At 45.1% G+C, this 21,954-nt stretch overlaps 1 protein-coding gene across 1 annotated transcript in view; it reads right to left on the reverse strand.

Annotated features, from left to right (window-relative positions):
- Positions 1-1,209: 1,209 nt before the first annotated feature.
- The window catches only part of LOC310792516 (protein O-mannosyl-transferase TMTC2-like), a gene marked incomplete at both ends in the record, with an annotated part of 124,669 nt that continues 103,924 nt past the window's right edge, over positions 1,210-21,954 (reverse strand). The window contains 4 exons of the mRNA XM_083654197.1: positions 1,210-1,389; positions 9,752-9,815; positions 15,208-15,322; positions 18,498-18,579. Coding sequence (XP_083510323.1) covers positions 1,210-1,389; positions 9,752-9,815; positions 15,208-15,322; positions 18,498-18,579 — 441 coding nt within the window. The remainder of the gene's footprint in view (positions 1,390-9,751; positions 9,816-15,207; positions 15,323-18,497; positions 18,580-21,954) is intronic.

Raw genomic sequence — 21,954 nt, forward strand, 5'->3', positions numbered from 1 at the left:
CAGCTAGCTAGCTATGCTAATTTTGTAGGCTACGAGGAGAGTTTGCACTCGTACCTTGCGCAAAATATGCGCATTGCCGCTAGCTGTGTGAAAGAGCAGTGACAGTGAGAGCTTTGAGAGTCTATAGTGTGGTGTAGTGGCTAGCATATTCTAAAACAATTTCCCTTTTCAAGTTCTCACCAATTCTCTAGAAATCTGCTACATCTGCTTTACAATAACGGTGTTACTCTGTTGTGTTCATTACATGAAGTTTGCGTAATCTCATGAGCAAACAAGGTGATCTGTCGAGCATCTGAAAGAATACACAGACCATTAAGGAGATTTTTTGTGATGCCAAAATGAGATTAACTTGGAGTTGTTGGATGGCATCCATTTCAACATATTACCTTAGTATAGTTTACTATCAGGATGAAACATTTTATCGGACCAAGGACTTCATTAAACTGTGAAGGAAAATACCTTCAGTACAATGCTGTGGGATTTCTCTCTCGTTTATTTATTTACCTTGCACTGGCCCGAGACAAACTTCACTCTAAAAGACCTTCGGAAACCTCAATTGCTTATTAAAACCTAATTAGTCACAAGAGCTCGAGGATGTACCTTCAGTATGGCCTCACTTCAAGTTTTAAGTGCTGTAGTCATTTAAAAAAGAAAAAAATAGGAAATTACAGAAAAAAATGTGGTTCCTGTGAGTGCACTCATTTTGGAGCAAGTTCTAGAAAGTCCAAACACTGTGTAGTGCTCGCCAAGCCGTGAGCAATGCTGCTGAGGAGAGCTGCTGGCCCCAGGCTGGACAGTGCAGTCACGGCCTTGGGGAGCAAACATCTTCCTTGACTCCGTACCATCTCTCCTGGACCAGCAGAGCGGTGGAGCAGCAGCGTGGGCTGTCCCTCTCCCCCGGGCCTGGCGTGCAGATGGCTGAGTTCAGGGTCCCTGGCTGAGTTCAGGGTCCCTGGCTGAGTTCAGGGCACCTGGCTGAGTTCAGGGTCCCTGGCTGAGTTCAGGGCACCTGGCTGAGCTCAGAGCCCCTGGCTGAGTTCAAGATCCCTGGCTGAGTTCAGGGCACCTGGCTGAGCTCAGGGATCCTGGCTGAGTTCAGGGCACCTGGCTGAGCTCAGGGACCCTGGCTGAGTTCAGGGCACCTGGCTGAGCTCAGGGACCCTGGCTGAGTTCAGGGCCCCTGGCTGAGTTCAGGGGCCCTGCCTGACCTCAGGGCCCCATGGTCCTCAGGCCCTGCTTCTCCATGATGTTCCACAGCTTGCGCAGGTTGGACTGGGTGATGGTGTCATCTGGTTTCAGCTGTAGCGCACGGAGGTAGTTGGCCTCCGCCTCTTGAAGCTTCCCGTTGAGGTGGAGGATCGCCCCCAGGTTCATCAAGGCTGCAGGATACTGAAAGGAAAATACATGAATATGTTGATAAACATGCACTCAACAAATGAATAAATAAATAAAAATACATCTCGTCATTAATATGTTGATAAACATGCACGCAATAAATTAAGAAATAAATAAAAATACATCTCGTCATTAATATGTTGATTAACATGCACGCAATGAGAAAACATACATGAAAAAATACATCTCAAGTCATTAATATGTTGATAAACATGCACTCAATAAAAAAATACATCTCAAGTCATTAATATGTTGATAAACATGCACTCAATAAAGAATACATCTCAAGTCATTAATATGTTGATAAACATGCACTCAATAAAAAAATACATCTCAAGTCAGTAATATGTTGATAAACATGCACTCAATAAAAAAATACATCTCAAGTCATTAATATGTTGATAAACATGCACTCAATAAAGAATACATCTCAAGTCAGTAATATGTTGATAAACATGCACTCAATAAAAAAATACATCTCAAGTCAGTAATATGTTGATAAACATGCACTCAATAAAAAAATACATCTCAAGTCATTAATATGTTGATAAACATGCACTCAATAAAGAATACATCTCAAGTCAGTAATATGTTGATAAACATGCACTCAATAAAAAAATACATCTCAAGTCAGTAATATGTTGATAAACATGCACTCAATAAAAAAATACATCTCAAGTCATTAATATGTTAATAAACATGCACTCAATAAATACATACATGAAAAAAAGACATCTCAAGTCACTAATATGTTAATAAACATGCACGCAATAAATATATGAGAATATACATCTCAAGTCATTAATATGTTAATAAACATGCACTGAATAAATAAATAAATAAATAAATGAAAAAAAGACATCTCAAGTCATTAATATATTGATAAACATGCACTCAATAAATAAATAAATAAATAAATAAAAAGAAAGAAATCTGAAGTCAGTTTGTGTTGAAATGTTCATTGGTTCTGTTTTTGGAAAGTGAGTCCAAATGAGTTGAAGCACAGTAATGCGTAGATGCGTAACAGATACAGTAGCAGGACTGAGCTGCTGACACACATAACAATTTATTAACTCACCACTAATGGTCTGTAGAATTAATTTCATACACAATTTCAAATTCTACATCATCTGGAGGCCACGACTGCATGTTGGATCATGCAAATGATGTGGTATCTACTTTCTGTATGAATCCATTTCCACTTTGGGGGCTCTGCATATTTAAACAAGGACTTTTAACGAGCACTTTGACTGGGGATGATTGCATATCACTGAGCCAAATGCGATAGCTAATGTCTCATTTGAAGATGAGTTGAAAAAGTTCAACTCAAAAGAGGGAAACCTTTGACAGATGTTATTTCCGAGAGAAAGAAGAGAGGAGAACCCAATGTCAATATAGCCTTTAAAGTAAGGACCTTATTACAAAGCCGAGGACTTAATGTGAAACAGTCTGGTGAAAGGGGTAACAAGTATTGTAGGCAACCGTGAAATTGCACAAATCAAGATCATTTTTCCACTTTTTTTCACATTACGCAAGTTTAGATGTTGAAGCACACACTGTAGGTGTATTTTAATCCAGAACTCAATGCATAAATAACAGTATATAAATGGTAATTTTCAGAGACATTTGGAGTAAAACAGTCACTGCTAGTGGGGATATCCTTTGATCTGGTGAGGCTATACAGCAGACCTGACGTGGCACGCTATTGGATGGGGCTGGTCAGATGAGGCAGACTGAGATCCCTGTGTTTTGGGAGTTGGGTAACCGCGCTCCTCTGCGGAGCCCCTGTGTCTTGTCGGGAGCCGCAGGATGTCAGAGGGAGCAAACCACGGCTTTGAAGTGGGCCTTAGATCAATGTCTAATATTCTATCCCTGCTGCTGGTGCCATCATGAGGCAAACACAGCCAGTCCAAGGGCTGAGTCATCAGGACGCCGGTGCAGAAAAGTGTCCGGAGTGCAATCAGAACCACAGGCCAAGAGAGGGAGGGAGGGAGGGAGGGGCCACATCTGATCTCCATCTTGGAGTTTTGGAGTGTGGAAAAGATGTCTAATCCTGGAGTGAAGCTCCTAAAACATCACTGTTTCAGTAACGGGGGAAACAGGGAACACTCAAATGAATCTCAGTATAAATGGCTGATGCTTTAGCTTTCTGATGAAGGTCGCTATGACCGAAACATAAATACATACAATAAATCTACTGGGAACGAGTCTCGACGCAGTGACTCGACTTTCTGTTACCCAATGCTTTGCTTTCCCTCGAGTGTTTGTGACTTTTTCCCTATAATTATCACCCCATGCATCACTGTCACATGAAATGCCACATGATTATGGCATGGTGACATTTCCACATGTACTGTACCACACCGCAAAAGCCAGCGTTTCTTTCTCACGGCCCATTAACTAATCAAGAGTAATTGTCAGGGCAGGGCTGTTTGCATGGCAGAGTGGAGTTTTTTATATGAGAAACAGAGTGTAAATGCAAAGCATTCACAATAACAACAGAGCTACGCAGTGGTGAAAGAACATGTTAAAATGCACGGTTTTAGAATGAAATAATCCAATCCTATTCAGTTTGGTTTCTCTATCAAATGGAAAAAAAACACCACTGCTACTGTTAAGTGCACTGGTGTAATGCAACAACGCATAGCAGTTACTGAATGTAATGAGCACTGTGTTGACAGAATGAAAGTCATTTTAAAATTCAGGCTTTTCCTCAAGCTGTGAGCAACAACATTGTGTAGGTCCCTGGAGGCTCACAAGCACATGACAGTACAGCACATGAACCCAAATACTTCCCATTAAGGTATTATGAGGAGTTGGAGGTTCATTCTTGGCATTATTGAAGGTTTTCACTACTACTGTGGCAATACAGTGCCAAACCCAGCCACTCTCAAACGGTAGACCCTGCCTTTTCCACACAAAATGGCCCCGGTGAAAAGGGTCTATTATTTGCCTTTCTCCACACTGTATAGGCTGTGTGTGCACTGCCCTACTTTGCTGTAGGTTGCTCCTAGGTTGCTCGTCTAGTACACTCATCATCTCCCTGTTTTTCCAGTGTCGAGGTTACATGAGCGATGCTCTGTGCATGAGCATTTTAATGGGAACAATATGTCAAATAGTGCTGCTTTTCTGCATAGGGGCAATTACATTGATTAATAAATCAAACAGACAGACTTTAGAATAATCCCACTGTCCCTTAGAGGGAGCGCACTCTTTCCCCTCAACACACATAACAAACACACATTGGCTACAGATGCCTGGGCCAACGGACCAAAACACCTCCACTCTTCTCACTGACTCCAAAATGTGTTAAAGCGTTTCATGACCAGACAACAATTCATGTGTGACTCCTTCTTAGTGCTGCGTTCTTTGACCATCACAGACTATGTCCATGAAAGAGCTATGAAGAACCCCAGCGAAATACATTCAAAATAGTCTCTCGTGTTTCAATTACTATTCAGGGGTGAAGCCAGGCCTCATGACTTGCCATGGTCAGGGTAATTCTGAGGGTATTTGAGTAATAAATTACACAGTGCTTGACCTACCCACTGAAGGTCAAACCACAAAATAAGGCTCTGGGACCAATTTGCAAGTTTAAGATGTTTTTTCTTCTTTTCTTTTTTTTACTACTCAGAAAAATGGCCGCTACATAAGGAAGGACATAGCTGAATGTGACAGGAGGGGCCTGTTATAGTAAATTATTGATTGATCGCTTATTAATTGGTTGTTGATCATTATCGACTCTGTTCCATAAATGAACATGTGGATTAAAATCCTCCTATATACACTTTGAACGGGCATCTCATTATTGATGGATCAACAAGGCATTTCAACTATTTTTCCATTACAAGCCCCACACATTTCTACTGTATCCACGGCGATGGTTAGGTGATAGTGGAGATTGGCAGAACCTCCTCTGTGGAGTTGGAGAGGTTTCACTGTGTGACTCAGCCAGACTGTTTCGAACCCATGGAAATGCTCAAACAGACGCTTTCCAAGAGGTCAAGATGGATGGAGTCACTGAAAGCACTTAGAAAAGTGGAACCGTGTGAGTGGTAGCAGTCACACATAACACCCCGCTTGCCATGGGGAGAGAGAGAGAGAGAGAGAGAGAGATAGAGAGAGAGAGAGAGAGAGAGAGAGAGAGAGAGAGAGAGAGAAAGAGAATACTACATCCTCTCACATCTGTGGATTTGGATGATGGCAAATGTGTACAGAAACGTTTCACGGACAAGTCATGCTACTTGGATTTCCACTCGTAAGCTTACAGTAATACAGTATTTTTTTGTAATTTCTCAGTGAATGTCAAGTTTTCTTCCTACCCATGCCATATATAGAGAGTGACCAACGCACTGTACAGTACGTTGGTACGTCGTACAGTACCAACGTACCCAGTTTTCATTATAGTGCTTAGCTAGACTCAGCTAGACACATTCTCTGTGAAGCCATATCGATAATATAATAACCTTGGGCACAGACAGTATTGTACTTGGCCTGAAAAGGAACATAATGCTATAAAAACCATGTTGAACCAGTGTTCATCTTCCATATATATGATCTTTGTGTGCAACACGTGACATAGAGACAATGCATGAAAGAGGCCACGCCCATCACAGGGGAAAAGCTCCGTTCATTTCCACACACCAGCATCATTTTCCTTGAATTAAACATAGCTAAAAGCTGTTGTGTGGTGGGCTGCGCAGACAACAAATGTAAAAAATCGCCAGTTAAAGTTTTTTTGTACTCCTGAGCAAAACAAGGAAGCTATTGAGAATTGGCGAGAAGAAAAATGTGGATCTAGCTGTCAAGAAGTAAGTTGGAGTGTTCATCTTCCGTATATACGATCTTTTTGTGCAACACGCAACCATGCACGTGACATAGGAGAACGCCAGGATTGAGGGGGGGGTTGTTTTTGTTTCCCCCCCGTTTTGGGCGTGGTTTCTGAATGACGACGCGCTCCGCAGTGTCTCTATAGGGGGAGTACAGAGTCCCTTGAATGGAGGCAATAAGACGTGTCTTCCTCAGAATGAGCAGACATGTGTGTTTAATGTAAAACAGCAGTGCTTTAGTGAGGAGCGGAGCTGCAGCAAGGCATGAGATGACAAATGAAGACGGACAGAGAACATGGCTTAAGTCATGTCGCATGGGGAAGAACAAAGGCTAACGCTAAAGAAGATGGATGAAGATCCTAAATTGTAATTGTGCCTCTCAGCTGTGAGCAATACAAATGGCGTGGGAGGCGTCCAAACACAAGTGACCATGTAGGGCTGTAGAAGTGCCTCTGTGTTTTGGACGGGGACATCCAATGTGTGTTTATCAAATCGCAGTGCCAAGAATCAGTCGTGTGAAAACGCTGACGATCTGGCCCTGAAATGGACATGTGGGGAACGCAGACATCCTCACGATGTGTTTTTTTTACAGAGGAGAATTCCCATCCGAGAATCGGTCTTTTGCCAAAACACAAACGATAAATCCTCTAAAATGACGTGATTGCATCTCCATCTATTCTTTCTTCTTTCTAGCTCGTGTCAATTCTTCTTCAAATAGAGAAACAAGCAAGCAAGTGTCTGAAACAAGTCCAACAACTCACTTTGAACTCTCTGCTCCACTGACATTATTTATGTCATTTACTGACATTCACTGACATTATTTATGTCAGTGGTTCTCAAACTTTTTCACATCAAGGAACTGACACAAATTAGATCATGGACCCCTATTTGATAAGATTTTGTCCGAGCCGGGGGGTCCCCCATCTGATATGATTTATGCTTTTAGATGTTATATGACAGTAAGTGTTTGAAACCCATGACCAAAACAGTGATACATTCTGTCATTTGTGTTACTTACGGATGGTGTTATAGTGAAAATAAATACCCCCTCTTTTTGCTGGGGGGATCCCCTGGAACCCACTCAAGGACCCAGCCTGGGGATCCCCGGACCCCACTTTTGAGAAACCCTAGTCCCTTTTACACAGCCCGTGTCATTTTGTTACGCCTCGTTCTGCAACTATAGATAGTAACAGCGCGGAATCGACGTCTGTCTAGAAGGGGTGAGCCGGAATGTGGGGAAAGCAGCTCTGAGATTGACGTTTAAATTACGACCAGAACTAAGTGAACCGAAGCAGAGATCATTGAAAAGCCTACAGCAGTGATCAAAGGGGATCAAGGGCAGATGTTTGACAAGTGGGTGTCCAACTTGCTTTCAGAACCGACTTACGGTCATTAAGCCGAGTTCAGTTCACAACATGGGAATATTTGCTTTACAATAAAGTGGAACCAAAGGTAAGAATATTATTAGCCTTGTGTTACCTGTAGCCTACATCTGAGAACGAAAGCCGTTGCCATGTTGCCAATGTGTTGTGTGTTGTTGTTGAGCCCTAGAGCTGCCTCTGTGATCCATAAAGTCGATCAGACGAATAAATGAAAGCTGCTCGTTAAATAGACTCCTCGTTAAGTGGCAAATCAACTCAATCAACTGTGCTTAATAACGGGAATAAGAATATGCTGATATTGGTATGGGCACGTCTGGTACACATTTAAATTACGCACGCACCTCAATCAGGAGGAATTCTCCGTGCCAGTTTATCACTTACATTAGGTTATAGTCGGGTATTAGGCTCAAACGACGTTAACATTAGTCGGCTAAATTAAATGAGATAATAAGCTTAACAACCTGATCTGTCACAGGACCTTTTTCCTTTCTCTCTTCCTTCTTCTTGTTAGTGTGCATCTGATCAATCCCTCTGTGAGTGCTAGGTGAGGATATTCCCTCTGACCATCCACCATATTTTTGATTACCCTCGGCAGCAGATACAGCAGTTCACATCTCCATGGCAACGATGGAACGTCATGCATCTTTCTCTTACTCCTACTGTAAAATATTTCCTGTGTAAAAAGGCAACGCCGACTGCTTTGGGGGCCGTCCTAACAGCGATACTGCAGGATCTCTGTGTAAAGGGCCGTCCTAACAGCGATACTGCAGGATCTCTGTGTAAAGGGCCGTCCTAACAGCGATACTGCAGGATCTCTGTGTAAAGGGCCGTCCTAACAGCGATACTGCAGGATCTCTGTGTAAAGGGCCGTCCTAACAGCGATACTGCAGGATCTCTGTGTAAAGGGCCGTCCTAACAGCGATACTGCAGGATCTCTGTGTAAAGGGCCGTCCTAACAGCGATACTGCAGGATCTCTGTGTAAAGGGCCGTCCTAACAGCGATACTGCAGGATCTCTGTGTAAAGGGCCGTCCTAACAGCGATACTGCAGGATCTCTGTGTAAAAAGTGTCAACTGATTTATGTATTCCTTTGAACTGGGACAATGAGCACTGATGAGCACTGATGCTCTTACTGTACATCAGGGTTTGATTAAAAGTCCTGACAATACTAACGTAGAATATTTACATTGAGAACAAAGACGGGAGGAGCTCAACTTCCCACGCTCGCTGGGGACATTTTTTAACGCCCCCCTTTTGTTATACTGGAGCATGTGTTTGTATATATTATACCAGAGTTAATGTAACTTTATTGTCGGTGTAACACTGTCCAGATACATGTTGGTCATTAATCCAGACTTAATGTAACTTTATTGTCGGTGTATAACACTGTCCAGATACATGTTGGTCATTAATCCAGACTTAATGTAACTTTATTGTCGGTGTATAACACTGTCCAGATACATGTTGGTCCTGGAGTGATGTCTTCTAATCAAGACACAGGAACAAACAGGGTGAACCGCACGCCAAACATCTTGTACTCCCTGGTCCCTACCAGACCCTCACTTCAACATCTCCACTGCTCAAACATCTTGTACTCCCTGGTCCCTACCAGACCCTCACTTCAACATCTCCACTGCTCACTGAGAGGGCTCTGCAGTACAGAACCCATTCATTTACAAGACGCCAAAGCCTGTGACTAAGTGTTATATCATTATTCTTTTTAATCTACTCACCATAAAATAAATGCCCTGGCCTCTGTTTTGAAGTCGCTGATGGATGCTGCACAAACAAACCTCAGAGCTTATATGTATATATATATATGTATATATATATATATATATATATATATGTATATATATATATATATATATGTATGTATATATGTATATATGTATATATATATAGAGATATAGCTATATCTATCTATCTATATATATCGATATCGATATCGATCTATATATATATATATATATATATATATATGTGTGTGTGTATCTGTTTTTTTCTTTTTCTATGAGCTCCACTGACAATGAGGGTCATTGTGAGAGAGCAGACAGGAACAGAAAGCCACCCACACGCTGATTGCATGGTGTCCATCAGGGTAAGTGATATTAGGGGGAATTGGGTAGATGAGGCAGTACTCACGCTGGGTCTCAGGCTCGCTGCTTGTCCGTAATACTTCTCGGCTGCTTGGTTCAGACTGGCTTGTCTGCAAAGGAAAACACAGAGAGGCATTCATTACTCATCGTTATTGCTGCCGACTTCAGAGGAGGCCTTGAACTGTGTGTTTACTGCTGCTCAGGGGTCACTGAGAAAATAACAGGAGGGAATGGCACTGAGGGATGAGGAGAGACAACCCAAGAGCCTGACTAGGTAGGTCTCCCAGTCAATAACATGTCAGGGTCTGAGCAGTGCACTGCGCACAGCAAATACTTTGAGTTCCAATGGAATCCCCGGGTCACCGCGTTGGACTTATCGGCCGCTTGAAGAGAACTCATCGACTTCATGCTCCGAACATATTCTCCGTGTTTGCATTTCTCTTGACAGAGGGCAGATTGTGCTTGAGATTGAGGTGGCTAGATATTGAGATATTGAAGGTGTCGTGCAAACAGGAAATCATTGAATCATGTGATACAGGGCAGCAGTGTGGATGGCACAGATAGACCACAACATGTCGGAGAGGACATGGTGCCAGGAAAAGGGCTTTTTGGACAGATGGCGTTGTCCTGGCTGGCATGGCTCCCTGGAGAGCACAAGTATTTAGTGCCTGTGGTCATAAAACCTGCAGTCAACTTAGGAATGTTTTGCATCTTCCTTCATAATCCAACAGTGCTCTGCCTCCATTTAGTGTTGAAACTGATCTAGGGCCGAGTATCGGTACAAGCTATCGAGTACCGAAATAATTCACTACCAAGTAGGATCGAAACTTCTGCGGTCAAACGATACCTGCGTTCATCCTTTTTGTACACAGATCTAGAGAAAAATGACAATTTGTATGGTTTTGTTCGCAGCCAATCCCCGCAAGCGTTCTTCGATTGAATGCGATTGGGTGTGATTGGTCCACTACTGCAGCAGATACAACCAATACAGTCTGTGGTGGTGAAGTCGAGCGGTAAAACATAAGAAAAGGTATTGAATGAAGTACTATTGGTATCGGTATCACTTTAAGGGTACTGGTATTGGTACTAATAGCCCTAACCTGAACATGTGACTTGTCCTGTTCTCCCTTTGGCCCATACAGCAAATTTCCGTTTATTAGTACTCTGGTATTAAGTCAGAAATCACCTTTATGGCCTGCAGCTGCATGCGTTTCACTGATGGTAACAATTGTCTCATTGCAAACAATTTAACTTTGACAAAGTCAAGGACAGAGTCAGCAGCGCCGGCTGGCTGGCTGTGGGGCCCTCGCTGCTAATAATGATCAAAGGGGCCGAGGCTGTTGGAGCCACAGTTTCATTTAGGTTGTCTCAGCCTGTTAAGGGATCTTCATCCATATGGCTCCACATACACAAGGCAACGCTTTCATTCTAGGATAACCAGGTCAGTGGCCTGATTACACACACACACACACACACACACACACACACACACACACACACACACAGTGATATGCATGAAATTGGCATACAGGGACATATCTTTTAATATGATTACAGTTTTTATGTCATATTTATTCCCATGGAACATGGCATGATTAACCTTTACTAGCTTGCACGTCGTCCCTGGAAACATGTTAAAACATTCAAATTGAATCTAATTTCATGTCAAATTAATTCATGTAAAACAGCTTGTACAGAAATAGTGTTTTTAAAGTCAGCACGAGGCTGAATAGCTGGGGCTAAAAATACACATACAAAACCAATTAGTAGCAAGCAATGACACTTGATACTGTTGTAACCCACACCAGCAATGGCTGGTCAAGAGACGCGTGTCTTTCTTTACCCACGTATTCACAGGAATTTGGGAGGAGAATTAGATTCGGAGAGGAGGAAACATCATTTTAAACGTCGCCGAGTTCTCTCATATGCTATATACACGCTTTCCATACATAAAGTTTCAAGTTTGAAGTTTCAACATCTCAAATATTTGTTTACTTCTTCGATACCGCTGAATTTTTCCCGGCAGTCCTTTCTGAAGGAGCGTTTGACATTCCAACAGCGATCCAGACAGAGCCACGTTCCTGAATTTGTCCTCCGATTACAAATATGGGTTTTCATTTCCAACCATAACCACAACAGTATTTGTTTGCCAGAATAATATTTACAGTAGAATGCACAATCTTCTGGGGGGAAAGAAAAAAATGCAGCAATCTAATTGTATAATAATGTCATTATCACATTTCTAAACGCTTCATCAGAAGAGACCTGGAGCGCTGCCACACCACCATGACACACAGTGAAGCAGGACCTCCTAGAGCTGTCTCGCTGTGGGCCAAGTACAGCAAGCAGCACACACGCCCTCAGAGACCCAGCTGGGAGGAAGAGTGTGAGACTACAAGAGTCGAGGGAGGAAGAGACAGAGAGCGTGACTGAATGAAAACAACTCCGTGGAGAAAAGATGCTTGACCATATTTCAAATCGGCAACCCCAACCGCCGGTCTCCCTCCCCTGACATCGCATGCTGTAAGGATGCTTTAGTAACCCCACAGCAGACACGCAGATGTGCAAATCACAGTGTTGCTTAAAGCCTGACAGTGTTAACGAGACGCTAACGACTTGATGAACAAATTGCATTTTCAGCAACAGCGAGATAGTTGTGATTTCAGTGCAGCTGTCCCATCTGTCTCCAGTAAAGGATCAGGTGGTGTCAGTGCAACAGCGTACTCTCAGTCAGAGCGCTGAACGTGTACGTGAACATCGCTCCTCAGGGGTAATTGTAGGATACAGCTACTGGAACTCACTCTCTACATGCCTGTTTTTTTATCCAATTTTTATCCCCCATTAGTGATAATTTTCAATTTATTTATCCTGGTTGCTGCTCCACCCTCTGCTGATCTGGGAAGAGCCGAAACTGCTCCATGCTTCCTCCGAGACATGGGCAGTAGCCAGCCGCTTCTTTTCACCTGACAGGGGAAGCTTCACCGGTAGGACATAGCACGTGGGAGGATCATGCTATTCCAATGAGTTCCCCTCCCTCCGAACAGGCGCCCCGAACGACCAGAGGAGGCACCACATCAGCAACCAGGATATTGCATGTTTTGGTGAAGGGGGTTCCTATACTGTATGAAGGAAATCCCCCAGGAGGCACGGGGAGAACATGCAAACTCCACACAGAAAGGCCCTTTTGACGACCCCACCCCGGCGGTGGGCACTCGAGGACATGCGGACGGGCACGCACTCCTTCAGCGCTCACAGCGTCCCAGGTGGGAATTGAACACAGGACCTTCTAGCTGTGAGGCGACAGTGCTTACCACTGCGCCACCGTACCCCCTCTAGATGCCTGTTGTTAGCGGACGGCTTGGAATCTTGGATGGGAGTTTTTGTCTCCCAGCTGTCTGGGAATATCTATGGATGGGCTGTTATGACGACACAACACAAATCTCCAGTGTGATTTGACACATTAAAAGGGAAGTACATTAATCCCCATGGGCCTCAGCACTCAGCCAGCCTTCCCCCTCCTGCCTCCAGCTCACAGAGCAGAGCTGCTCTCACATGCTGTGCCCGTGGGTTAGAGGAGGCAGGAGGAAACGGACAGCGAGGAGGAGAGGCTGTACAAAAAAATCAAGGGTAATAAAAGACGTCTGCACATCTGAGAGCCTCTGCACCCCCCACCCCCACACACACACGCACGCACGCACACACACACACACACACACACACACACACGCGCGCACACACATCTCGTGTAGATTCACTCATGTCCCCACCAGCTGAGGGCCTTTCCACATTGGCTTCCAAGACAAACACATAAAGCAAAGGAGCTGTGGAGGAGTGGGACCCCATGCCTAGAAGGTGGGGAGAAGTTCAGCCCGAGCCTCTCTTTAGCTGCCAGGGTCTAGAACCTGGAAGAGGCTCATCGATATATACTATACTCTTTGGTCTACCCTGAGTCTAACCCTGAGTCTACTCTGAGTCTACCCTGAGTCTAACTCTGAGTCTAACCCTGAGTGTACCCTGAGTGTACCCTGAGTCTAACCCTGAGTCTAACCCTGAGTCTACCCTGAGTCTAACTCTGAGTCTAACTCTGAGTCTACCCTGAGTGTACCCTGAGTCTAACCCTGAGTCTACCCTGCGTCTAAACCTGAGTCTACCCTGAGTCTACCCTGAGTCTAACCCTGAGTCTACCCTGAGTCTACCCTGAGTCTACCCTGAGTCTAACCCTGAGTCTATCCCTGAGTCTACCCTGAGTCTAACCCTGAGTCTAACCCTGAGTCTACCATGAGTATACCCTGAGTCTAACCCTGAATCTAACCCTGAGTCTACCCTGAGTGTACCCTGAGTCTAACCCTGAGTCTAACCCTGAGTCTAACCCTGAATCTAACCCTGAATCTAACCCTGAATCTAACCCTGAGTCTACCCTGAGTCTAACCATGAGTCTAACCTGAGTCTACCCTGAGTCTAACCCTGAGTCTACCCTGAGTCTAACCCTGAGTCTACCCTGAGTCTACCCTGAGTCTAACCCTGAGTCTACCCTGAGTCTAACCCTGAGTCTACCCTGAGTCTAACCCTGAATCTAACCCTGAGTCTAACCCTGAGTCTACCACGAGTATACCCTGAGTCTAACCCTGAATCTAACCCTGAATCTAACCCTGAGTCTACCCTGAGTCTAACCCTGAGTCTAACCTGAGTCTACCCTGAGTCTAACCCAGAGTCTAACCCTGAGTCTACCCAGAGTCTAACCCTGAGTCTCCCCTGAGTCTAACCCTGAGTCTAACCCTAACCATGATGAGTTGAAACAGGGGAATCTGCACATTGGGCAATATAATGTTGCTGGCACTGACTTCAGCATACTGTAAGTTGGCACATGGCTCTATTTACAAATGGCCACTCATGGCTTGAGAAAGACAACAGCTTGCGGGCTCCAGAAGCGTTCTTACTCAAGACTCATCAACTGAACCTTGCTCTGATTTGGAGGCAGACTTTATAAGCTATGGGCCTGGAATGAGAATAAAATGAGGGGGAGAGAGAGAGAGAGGGGGGGGGGGAGAGAGAGAGAGAGAAAGAGAGAGAGAGTGAGAGAGAGAGAGTGAGAGAGAGAGCATACCAAGATACATAGCTGCACACAGCGCGCTAAGACAAACCAGCAGCTCTCCGGCTGGCACTCCCAGCAAGAGGGAAGGATTAGGCCGCACAGCGCAGTAAATCCCCCTGGCTGAGGAGTGCTGTGAGGAGTGCTGTAAGCCCCTGGCTGAGGAGTGCTGTAAGCCCCTGGATAAAGCGTACAGACAGTAGGCCTCCCTCTCTCTCATACACCACCTCCTCTGTGCTCAGCCATGGAAAACGGCGGGCCCACCCATCTCATCTACAAAGACTCAAACACATATTCGACACGTCGTTGGCGTGTCTTTGTGCAGGTGCTGGAGGGCTATTATTAAAATCCATCAAATATGCATTAAAAAAAGGGAGCCCTTCTGAATCGTTCTGAGTCCAAGTCCAACTCACCTGAGCATGTGGGCTGCGCTGAAGACCACATCAAACTCCCCGCTGTCGAGGCGTGCCGCTTTCTCCGCCATCTCCGCCGCCTCCAGCAGCCGCGACTCTTCCAACAAAAACTGACCTGTCAGGGACGGGAGGAGAACAGCATGATGTTAAAAAACACTGAGGGTTCCTCCAGAGGAGCAGAGGGAGACACGGACTGGAAGTGTTGCCTTTGGCCCTGCTAGGCAGACAGACAGACAGCCTCGCTCGTCTGCCCCGATAATGAAGGACGTTGAAACACTAGATACGAGACGCACACATACCATCGCTCTCTGGCCATCTCTCATTTGTTCAGATTAGCCCCGGAAACTTGATGAGACCATTTTCTCCCAAGATGAAAATGGTTCCTACGGGGCTTTGGGTCTTATTATGGGGCTGCGGCTGCATTTTGTGGTTGACCTCTGCAGACCCGCCTAAGAGGAGACAGGACTGTGGAACCCTGACAAGGCCATGAACCTATGGGTGGACTCCTCTGTAAGGGCCAGGTTTTAGAGAGGAATTATTACCCTGTTGACTTTGGTGAGCTCCACTGCTGTATCCAGATCCCAAAACCACCGAGTGAACCTAAGCATATGTTCCTCAATCACTGCGGATGAAATGGAAGCCTTTCACTATATAGGCTCGAGGTGAGGGAGAGACTAAAGCCAAGACTTCAAACCAAGTCTGTTCTCCATAGGACTGTGTGCAGAATAGCTCCAGGTTACAGACAGGTCCGTGCAGTAGCTATGGGAGGGGAGAGGTGTGTGATGTACTGAAGGAAAGATAGCTCCACCATCCCACAATAGAAATGTTTCATCTATGTCACTGCATTTGTGTGTGTATCCCTTTAAGACCGCGAACCGCATCTTAAAGGGATACACACACAAATGAGGGATATACACGCAAATGCTGCATCAGATATCAATGGGTTAAGCACTGTGATAACTCCATGAAAGTGTTCCTCGTGTAACAGCAGGGCTTTCAGGGGAATATTGGTCATTTTAATTTCGAGCTCTGAACACAGCACTATAGAGACACTGCATGAAATAGGCCACGCCCATCACGCGGGAAAAGCTCCGTTCACTTCCACACACCAGCGTCATTTTCCTTGAATTAAACATAGCTAAAAGCTGTTGTGTGGTGGGCTGCGCACAAATGTAAAAAATCGCCAGTTAAAGTTTTTTTGTACTCCCGAGGAAAACAAGGAAGCCATTGAGAATTGGCGAGAAGAAAAATTTGGATCTTGCTGTCAATGAAGTAAGTTGGAGTGTTCATCTTCCGTATATACGATCTTTTTGTCCAACACCCGACCATGGACTGGACGGGAGTTTATGTTTTCCCCCGTTTTGGGTGTGGTTTCTGAATGATGACGCGCTCCGCAGTGTCTCTAGGCCAGTACCAGGAGACTGGGTCATATGAACAGTACACAGCACTATGCCAGTACCAGGAGATTGGTTAATATCAATAGCTAGAGAATGCACTTCACACATCTGCTCTACAAATCCACTAATGTGATTATCCAACACACATGTGCATATTCAATGTACGCCATGGGGTATATGCTGTTTATGCCACACTGTAATTATATGAATCTAAAATGCAAGCTCCTGGAAATCTGTCAATGGCCGACAAAGTGATAATTCCTTCCAGCCTCCAAAGAATCTCTGTGTTAGCATGATAAGGATGCTGTACTGTATGTTTAATCTTCAATGCATCTATTGTATGGCTATCTATCATATTCTTTGCTTCTACAATGAAATTAGCCAATTTCCACTTGAGCATCAATACAGTTAATCTTAAGCGTACTTCAAGTAGATGCTAGCATCTGCAATTAACCAACTTATTGATTGCATTAAATGTCACATGCCGGCTGGTACGATTATCCAACGAGCGATACAAAGAGCTGAATTGTTTAAAATATCAGATTTTGGAGTTGAGACAAGAAGACAAAGATGAGTTCATTATTATAAAATGCTGTTTCAGAATGACAAGGTTTGAGAAGAAGGCTTTTCTAAGAGAATGAAACGAGCGAACTTCATCAAAACTAACTTTTACCATCACACTAATTAGACCTTATCTAACAGGCGGCAGGCAGCACGGCAACTTCAAGTCATGGACGAGTCGCGGAAATTCCGTGAGGACAAGAGAGGCGCTGGGATTGTCACGTTCCCCGTTTCCATCTGTGTCAATGAGAACAATATGAGGAAGTGGCGTCTCATCTTCCCCTCACGCTAACCTCCTCCAGCAGCAGCCACGTCTACGCTCTACACCTCACCTCACTGGAGGAAGGGATGCCCGAGGGGGTCAGCCAGCACTGCTGTCATAACAACCTGACCTGCTGTACACTGTTCTGTGCGTGCGTCAAATGTCCCGAGACGCCAGTTGAAGAGGTTAGAATAGAGAAGCAAAGTGAACGTCACTTCCTGCTTTTCTTCCTGTACCAGCGCTGGAAAAATATGAATGGATGGCGGATGCAGTCGCAGTTTGTCGCCAAACTGTTGCACTAGAAGTTATAAATCAGAAAGACGACATACACTGTCGCCTAAGTGACGTCACTTTCTCTACTGGCAAAAGAGCGGCGACATGCTTCCATGAGCTATGTCGTTTTTATACGAAACTAACCCCTACGTTTTAGTTTGGCGACAAATTGCGACTTTCTTTACATGCAAACTTATGTTTTAAATTGACAAAATTAACGTTGGCACCCCGTGGCACAATTCAAACGAAATTAAAAAAGGAACATTATTCTCCGTTCACCGCCATTCATATTTTTTTCAGCGCTGGTACAGGCAGAAAGCAGGAAGTGACGTTTCACTTTGGCTCTCTATAAAGAGGGTAGAATAAAGTCACAACCAGCAACCAACCACCAACCCGCAAGTCCAATTGTACAGAAGTCAATGAGAAAATGACTCTACTTCTCACTTGATTTATGACCTGAGTTTATGGTCTCAATAGCTAGTTTTAGTTGTAGTCTTCTTAAATGCAGTGTGGTGTTCATTTAGTAAATTATGGTCCCAGAGTAAAATAAGACGATAAAGCGGACTATGTTTTGGGGACGTGATTGACAGGTCGCCTGTCCAGTGATCGCGCAGCTCGGCGATCGCGGACCAATAGCAGCCGGCGCTGCATCTCTGTCTCACACTGTGTGGGTAAAAAAAAGAGATGGCGACGGTCACAATGCGAAACTCGAGGCTTCAAAACGGGAGTCCATGTTTTTATAGTCTACGGTCACAACGCATTAAATTGAAACTCCAATAACACAAATGGATACGTACCATAATGCATGTAGCAGTTGCCTTTGCTGGGATCGAGCTGGATGGCCTTCAGGAAGTACCTCTCTGCTTCTGTTTTCTGCCCCTGGAGCGGAAAAGGACCAAAAGATCGTTTTTATTGTCTCAAAGGCGCTTCACAAAGCTGCTCAGTGCAAAAACAACCAGCAAATACCTCTGTGTGTACCTAACCACGCTGTCCAAGCCACAGAGCTAATGTCACATTAAGTCTTCATAAATAGACATGAAACACATGTATAATATAGAACATATCTCATGTTATTCTTTCAAAGTCATGTGTCATCCTGTCAAAGTACACAGTGTCATGCTTGGCACGGCCCACTAGACGGGGCAAGGGCTCATTCACTACACACACTTCTATCTGTACAAATAACACTCCCAGAGCGCTACCGCAGATTGCCAGCGTGTGTGGCCTGACCACTATGAGACAGGACAGAGAGACATGGAGAGGGAGAGGGAGAGAGAGAGAGGGAGAGAGAGAGAGAGGGAGAGAGAGAGGGAGAGAGAGAGAGAGAGAAAGAGAGAGAGAGGGAGAGAGAGGGAGAGAGAGAGAGAGAAAGAGAGAGAGGGAGAGAGAGAGAGAGAGAGAGAGAGGGAGAGAGAGAGAGAGAGAGAGAGAAAGAGAGAGAGAAGGAGAGAGAGAGAGGGAGAGAGAGAGAGGGAGAGAGAGAGAGAGAGAGAGAGAGGGAGGGAGAGAGAATGCTCACGTGTCTACAGGCGGTACTGGCGTTCACACAGGCTTACACAAGTACAGAAAAGAAAGACAGATGCATCCTGGGAGTGTCAACGTGCAGTGTAGCATGATGAGAAGAAGCAACTGAACTTAACACTGAAGCCCTACCCCGGACCTCCAGAGCACCCAGAGGTGCCAGAGGCTGCAGTGCACTAAAGCCCCCCCCCCCCCCCCCCCCTCCCGGACCTCCAGAGCACCCAGAGGTGCCAGAGGCTGCAGTGCTTGACCAATCACAGCTCACACAGAACCCAGTGTAACCTGCGTTGTGTTGACAGTTCTGGCAGCAACCTATGTTAAGGGCTTGCCCAGGGAGGGGTGGTGGAGGCGGGATTCGATCGACTGATCTCCTGCCTACACAGCGCACACGCTAACCGCAAGCCCAAGAGGGCTAGCTCTGTTGGCGGAGCTGCTTAACAGGCCTTTATACCGGGGAGTGAGTTGAACCAACTTACTCGCTACCACTCAAGACCCCCACGAGTACTCGCATTCACTCGGTCCCACGAGCAGCTGGCCAATAGCAGTGTGCACTCCTCTATACAAGCTGATGTTTTAGCAACGATTACTTTTACATTTTAGCATTCGTTTTTTATATTATTTAGTAGTGCTCTAAAAGATAATACCCTGGCATGAATAATGCATATTATTAACAGAGAACACAGTCTATAAAAAGGCTTGTGATAAAATTCTAATCCATTCAAACACGTATGGAGGGAAGAAGGATTTATGAAATACGATATAAGCCAGTATAAATAATGTCTATGAACTACAGTCAACACAATTATTTCAATTTCAGTCACTGAACAATGGGCTCACATCCAATCAGCACAATCTAGCATTAATGACTGTATACTTTAGGCAAGCATCTACATCTTCAGTGAACTTTAGATTCAATAACCAAATCATTTCCTAATGTAAATATTGGAGTGCGGTTTGCCTTGATGCAGACACAAATCAAGCCTGTCCTAAGTATATATTTAATAGATCCAAGCAGCTATCTGGCCTTTCTGTTTATTTTCATACTGTAATTCACAGATGGAGCAACATGTACATTTTGTGCAGCAGCTGGTTTTGTAATAACATATTGACTACATGTCAGCCAGGAGCTTTTCTCACACACACAGGAATGAGTTGTGAGTGAATGATGATTTGGATGATGACCCATTGGAGAGTACCGTATTCATACAGGGCCAGTGTTGGGCTCATGACTCTAAAAGTAATATGCTACTACTCATGACCCATCACTCATCTCACACATAATGTTATTACAGTACTATACTTTTACATCCACGGGAGAAGTACCTTTTTTAACTACTCGTTCTATTACTTTTCTCTTATAGCCCCAAAATTGACAAGTGTATCCTCTCATACTGTCTCACGCTGTGCTTCTCCGTGAATCCAAAAGCCTTATGGAGCATCAATAAAGAAGAAGCCCCACACTACTCTGCCCACTTATCATTCTAGTCAGCCTCGTTGTGCAGATGCAATATCTTGCTTTCCACACACGCTGTGCTTATGCCCCTATGGCCCCCCCAAAACCTCCTGATAAAATCAGACGCACTGCAGATGTAGCAGATGTAGCTCCGTGGAACGCCCAAACGACTACAAGCATGCGTCATATTAGCCGACGTAACGACAAGTGAACGACTGAATCCGATAGCGCGAGCACCGGAGATGCCGTGTGCATCTCTGACTGACCTGCGGTGTGTAGACGGAGCGCTCCCCGAAACACATCCTGACCCCCCGGGGTGTCGGCGGAGGTGCAGAGGGCGGTCAGCGCGGCATGGGGGGGGGATGATACAGATCTCTTTCGTCCTCCCTCCACCCTCATCCACACAAATCACAACAAGTCTCCCCGCTCCGCTCTGTCCCCCGGCCTCCTCAGCTACCAAACTCACCTCCACTGCCCTCCTCTCACCTCTCCCTAACCCTGCTCCCAGGCCTTATCTCTCTGTGTACTCAACCCATTCCAAATGCCATGCTCTCAGCCTCACCCTTAAGCAGGCCCTCCACTCCATGTCTCCTGCTGCGAGCTGAACCCAGGACCCCTGACAGTATTTGCAGCTTCCTCATCACTCACAGGAGGAGTGCCGGGGGGGTGATGGTGGTGGTGGGGTGCTGGGGGGGCAGGTCAACCCCTCTGCACTGGTTTTGATCAAGCTTAAACGCTGTTGTCAGTGGACATACTGTACTGTACTGTACGGGGAGCTGTGCTGCGACTGGAGGAGTGTAGATTTTACAGTTCTGTCTCTGAGGGAGACCTAAACTGGTTAGAAAACGAGAGCTTTAGCGGACAACAGCTCTGACTCCTAAAGACGAGAAACTTTCTGACACATTTCACAATAAATCCTTTGTGCCGCCAACTTGTTCTCAAGGATAAAGAGGCACTGAGCCTGTCCAAACACTTCTGTCCTCTCCTCTGATCCACCTCTCACTGAGCCTGTCCAAACAGTTCTGTCCTCTCCTCTGATCCACCTCTTCCATCCATCACGGCCGGAGATCTAGAGGGATAAACTCCCTGCAGGTTCAAAAACTCTACTTTCGCCCTCCAATCAATAACATTTTCTTTAAATAAAATGAGTTTCTCTTCACGGCCCGCCAAGCTTTTCCCCTGTCCACTTTATCAAGTCCCAACGGTCTTCTCTAAAGGATTGCGTTGTTCCCCCTGGGGAGTACTTGCTGACAGAATTAGGTTTCAGGGAATTCTTTAAG

Source organism: Poromitra crassiceps (genome assembly GCF_964638095.1).
Source record: "Poromitra crassiceps genome assembly, chromosome: 18".
In the NCBI taxonomy this organism is placed as follows: domain Eukaryota; kingdom Metazoa; phylum Chordata; class Actinopteri; order Beryciformes; family Melamphaidae; genus Poromitra; species Poromitra crassiceps.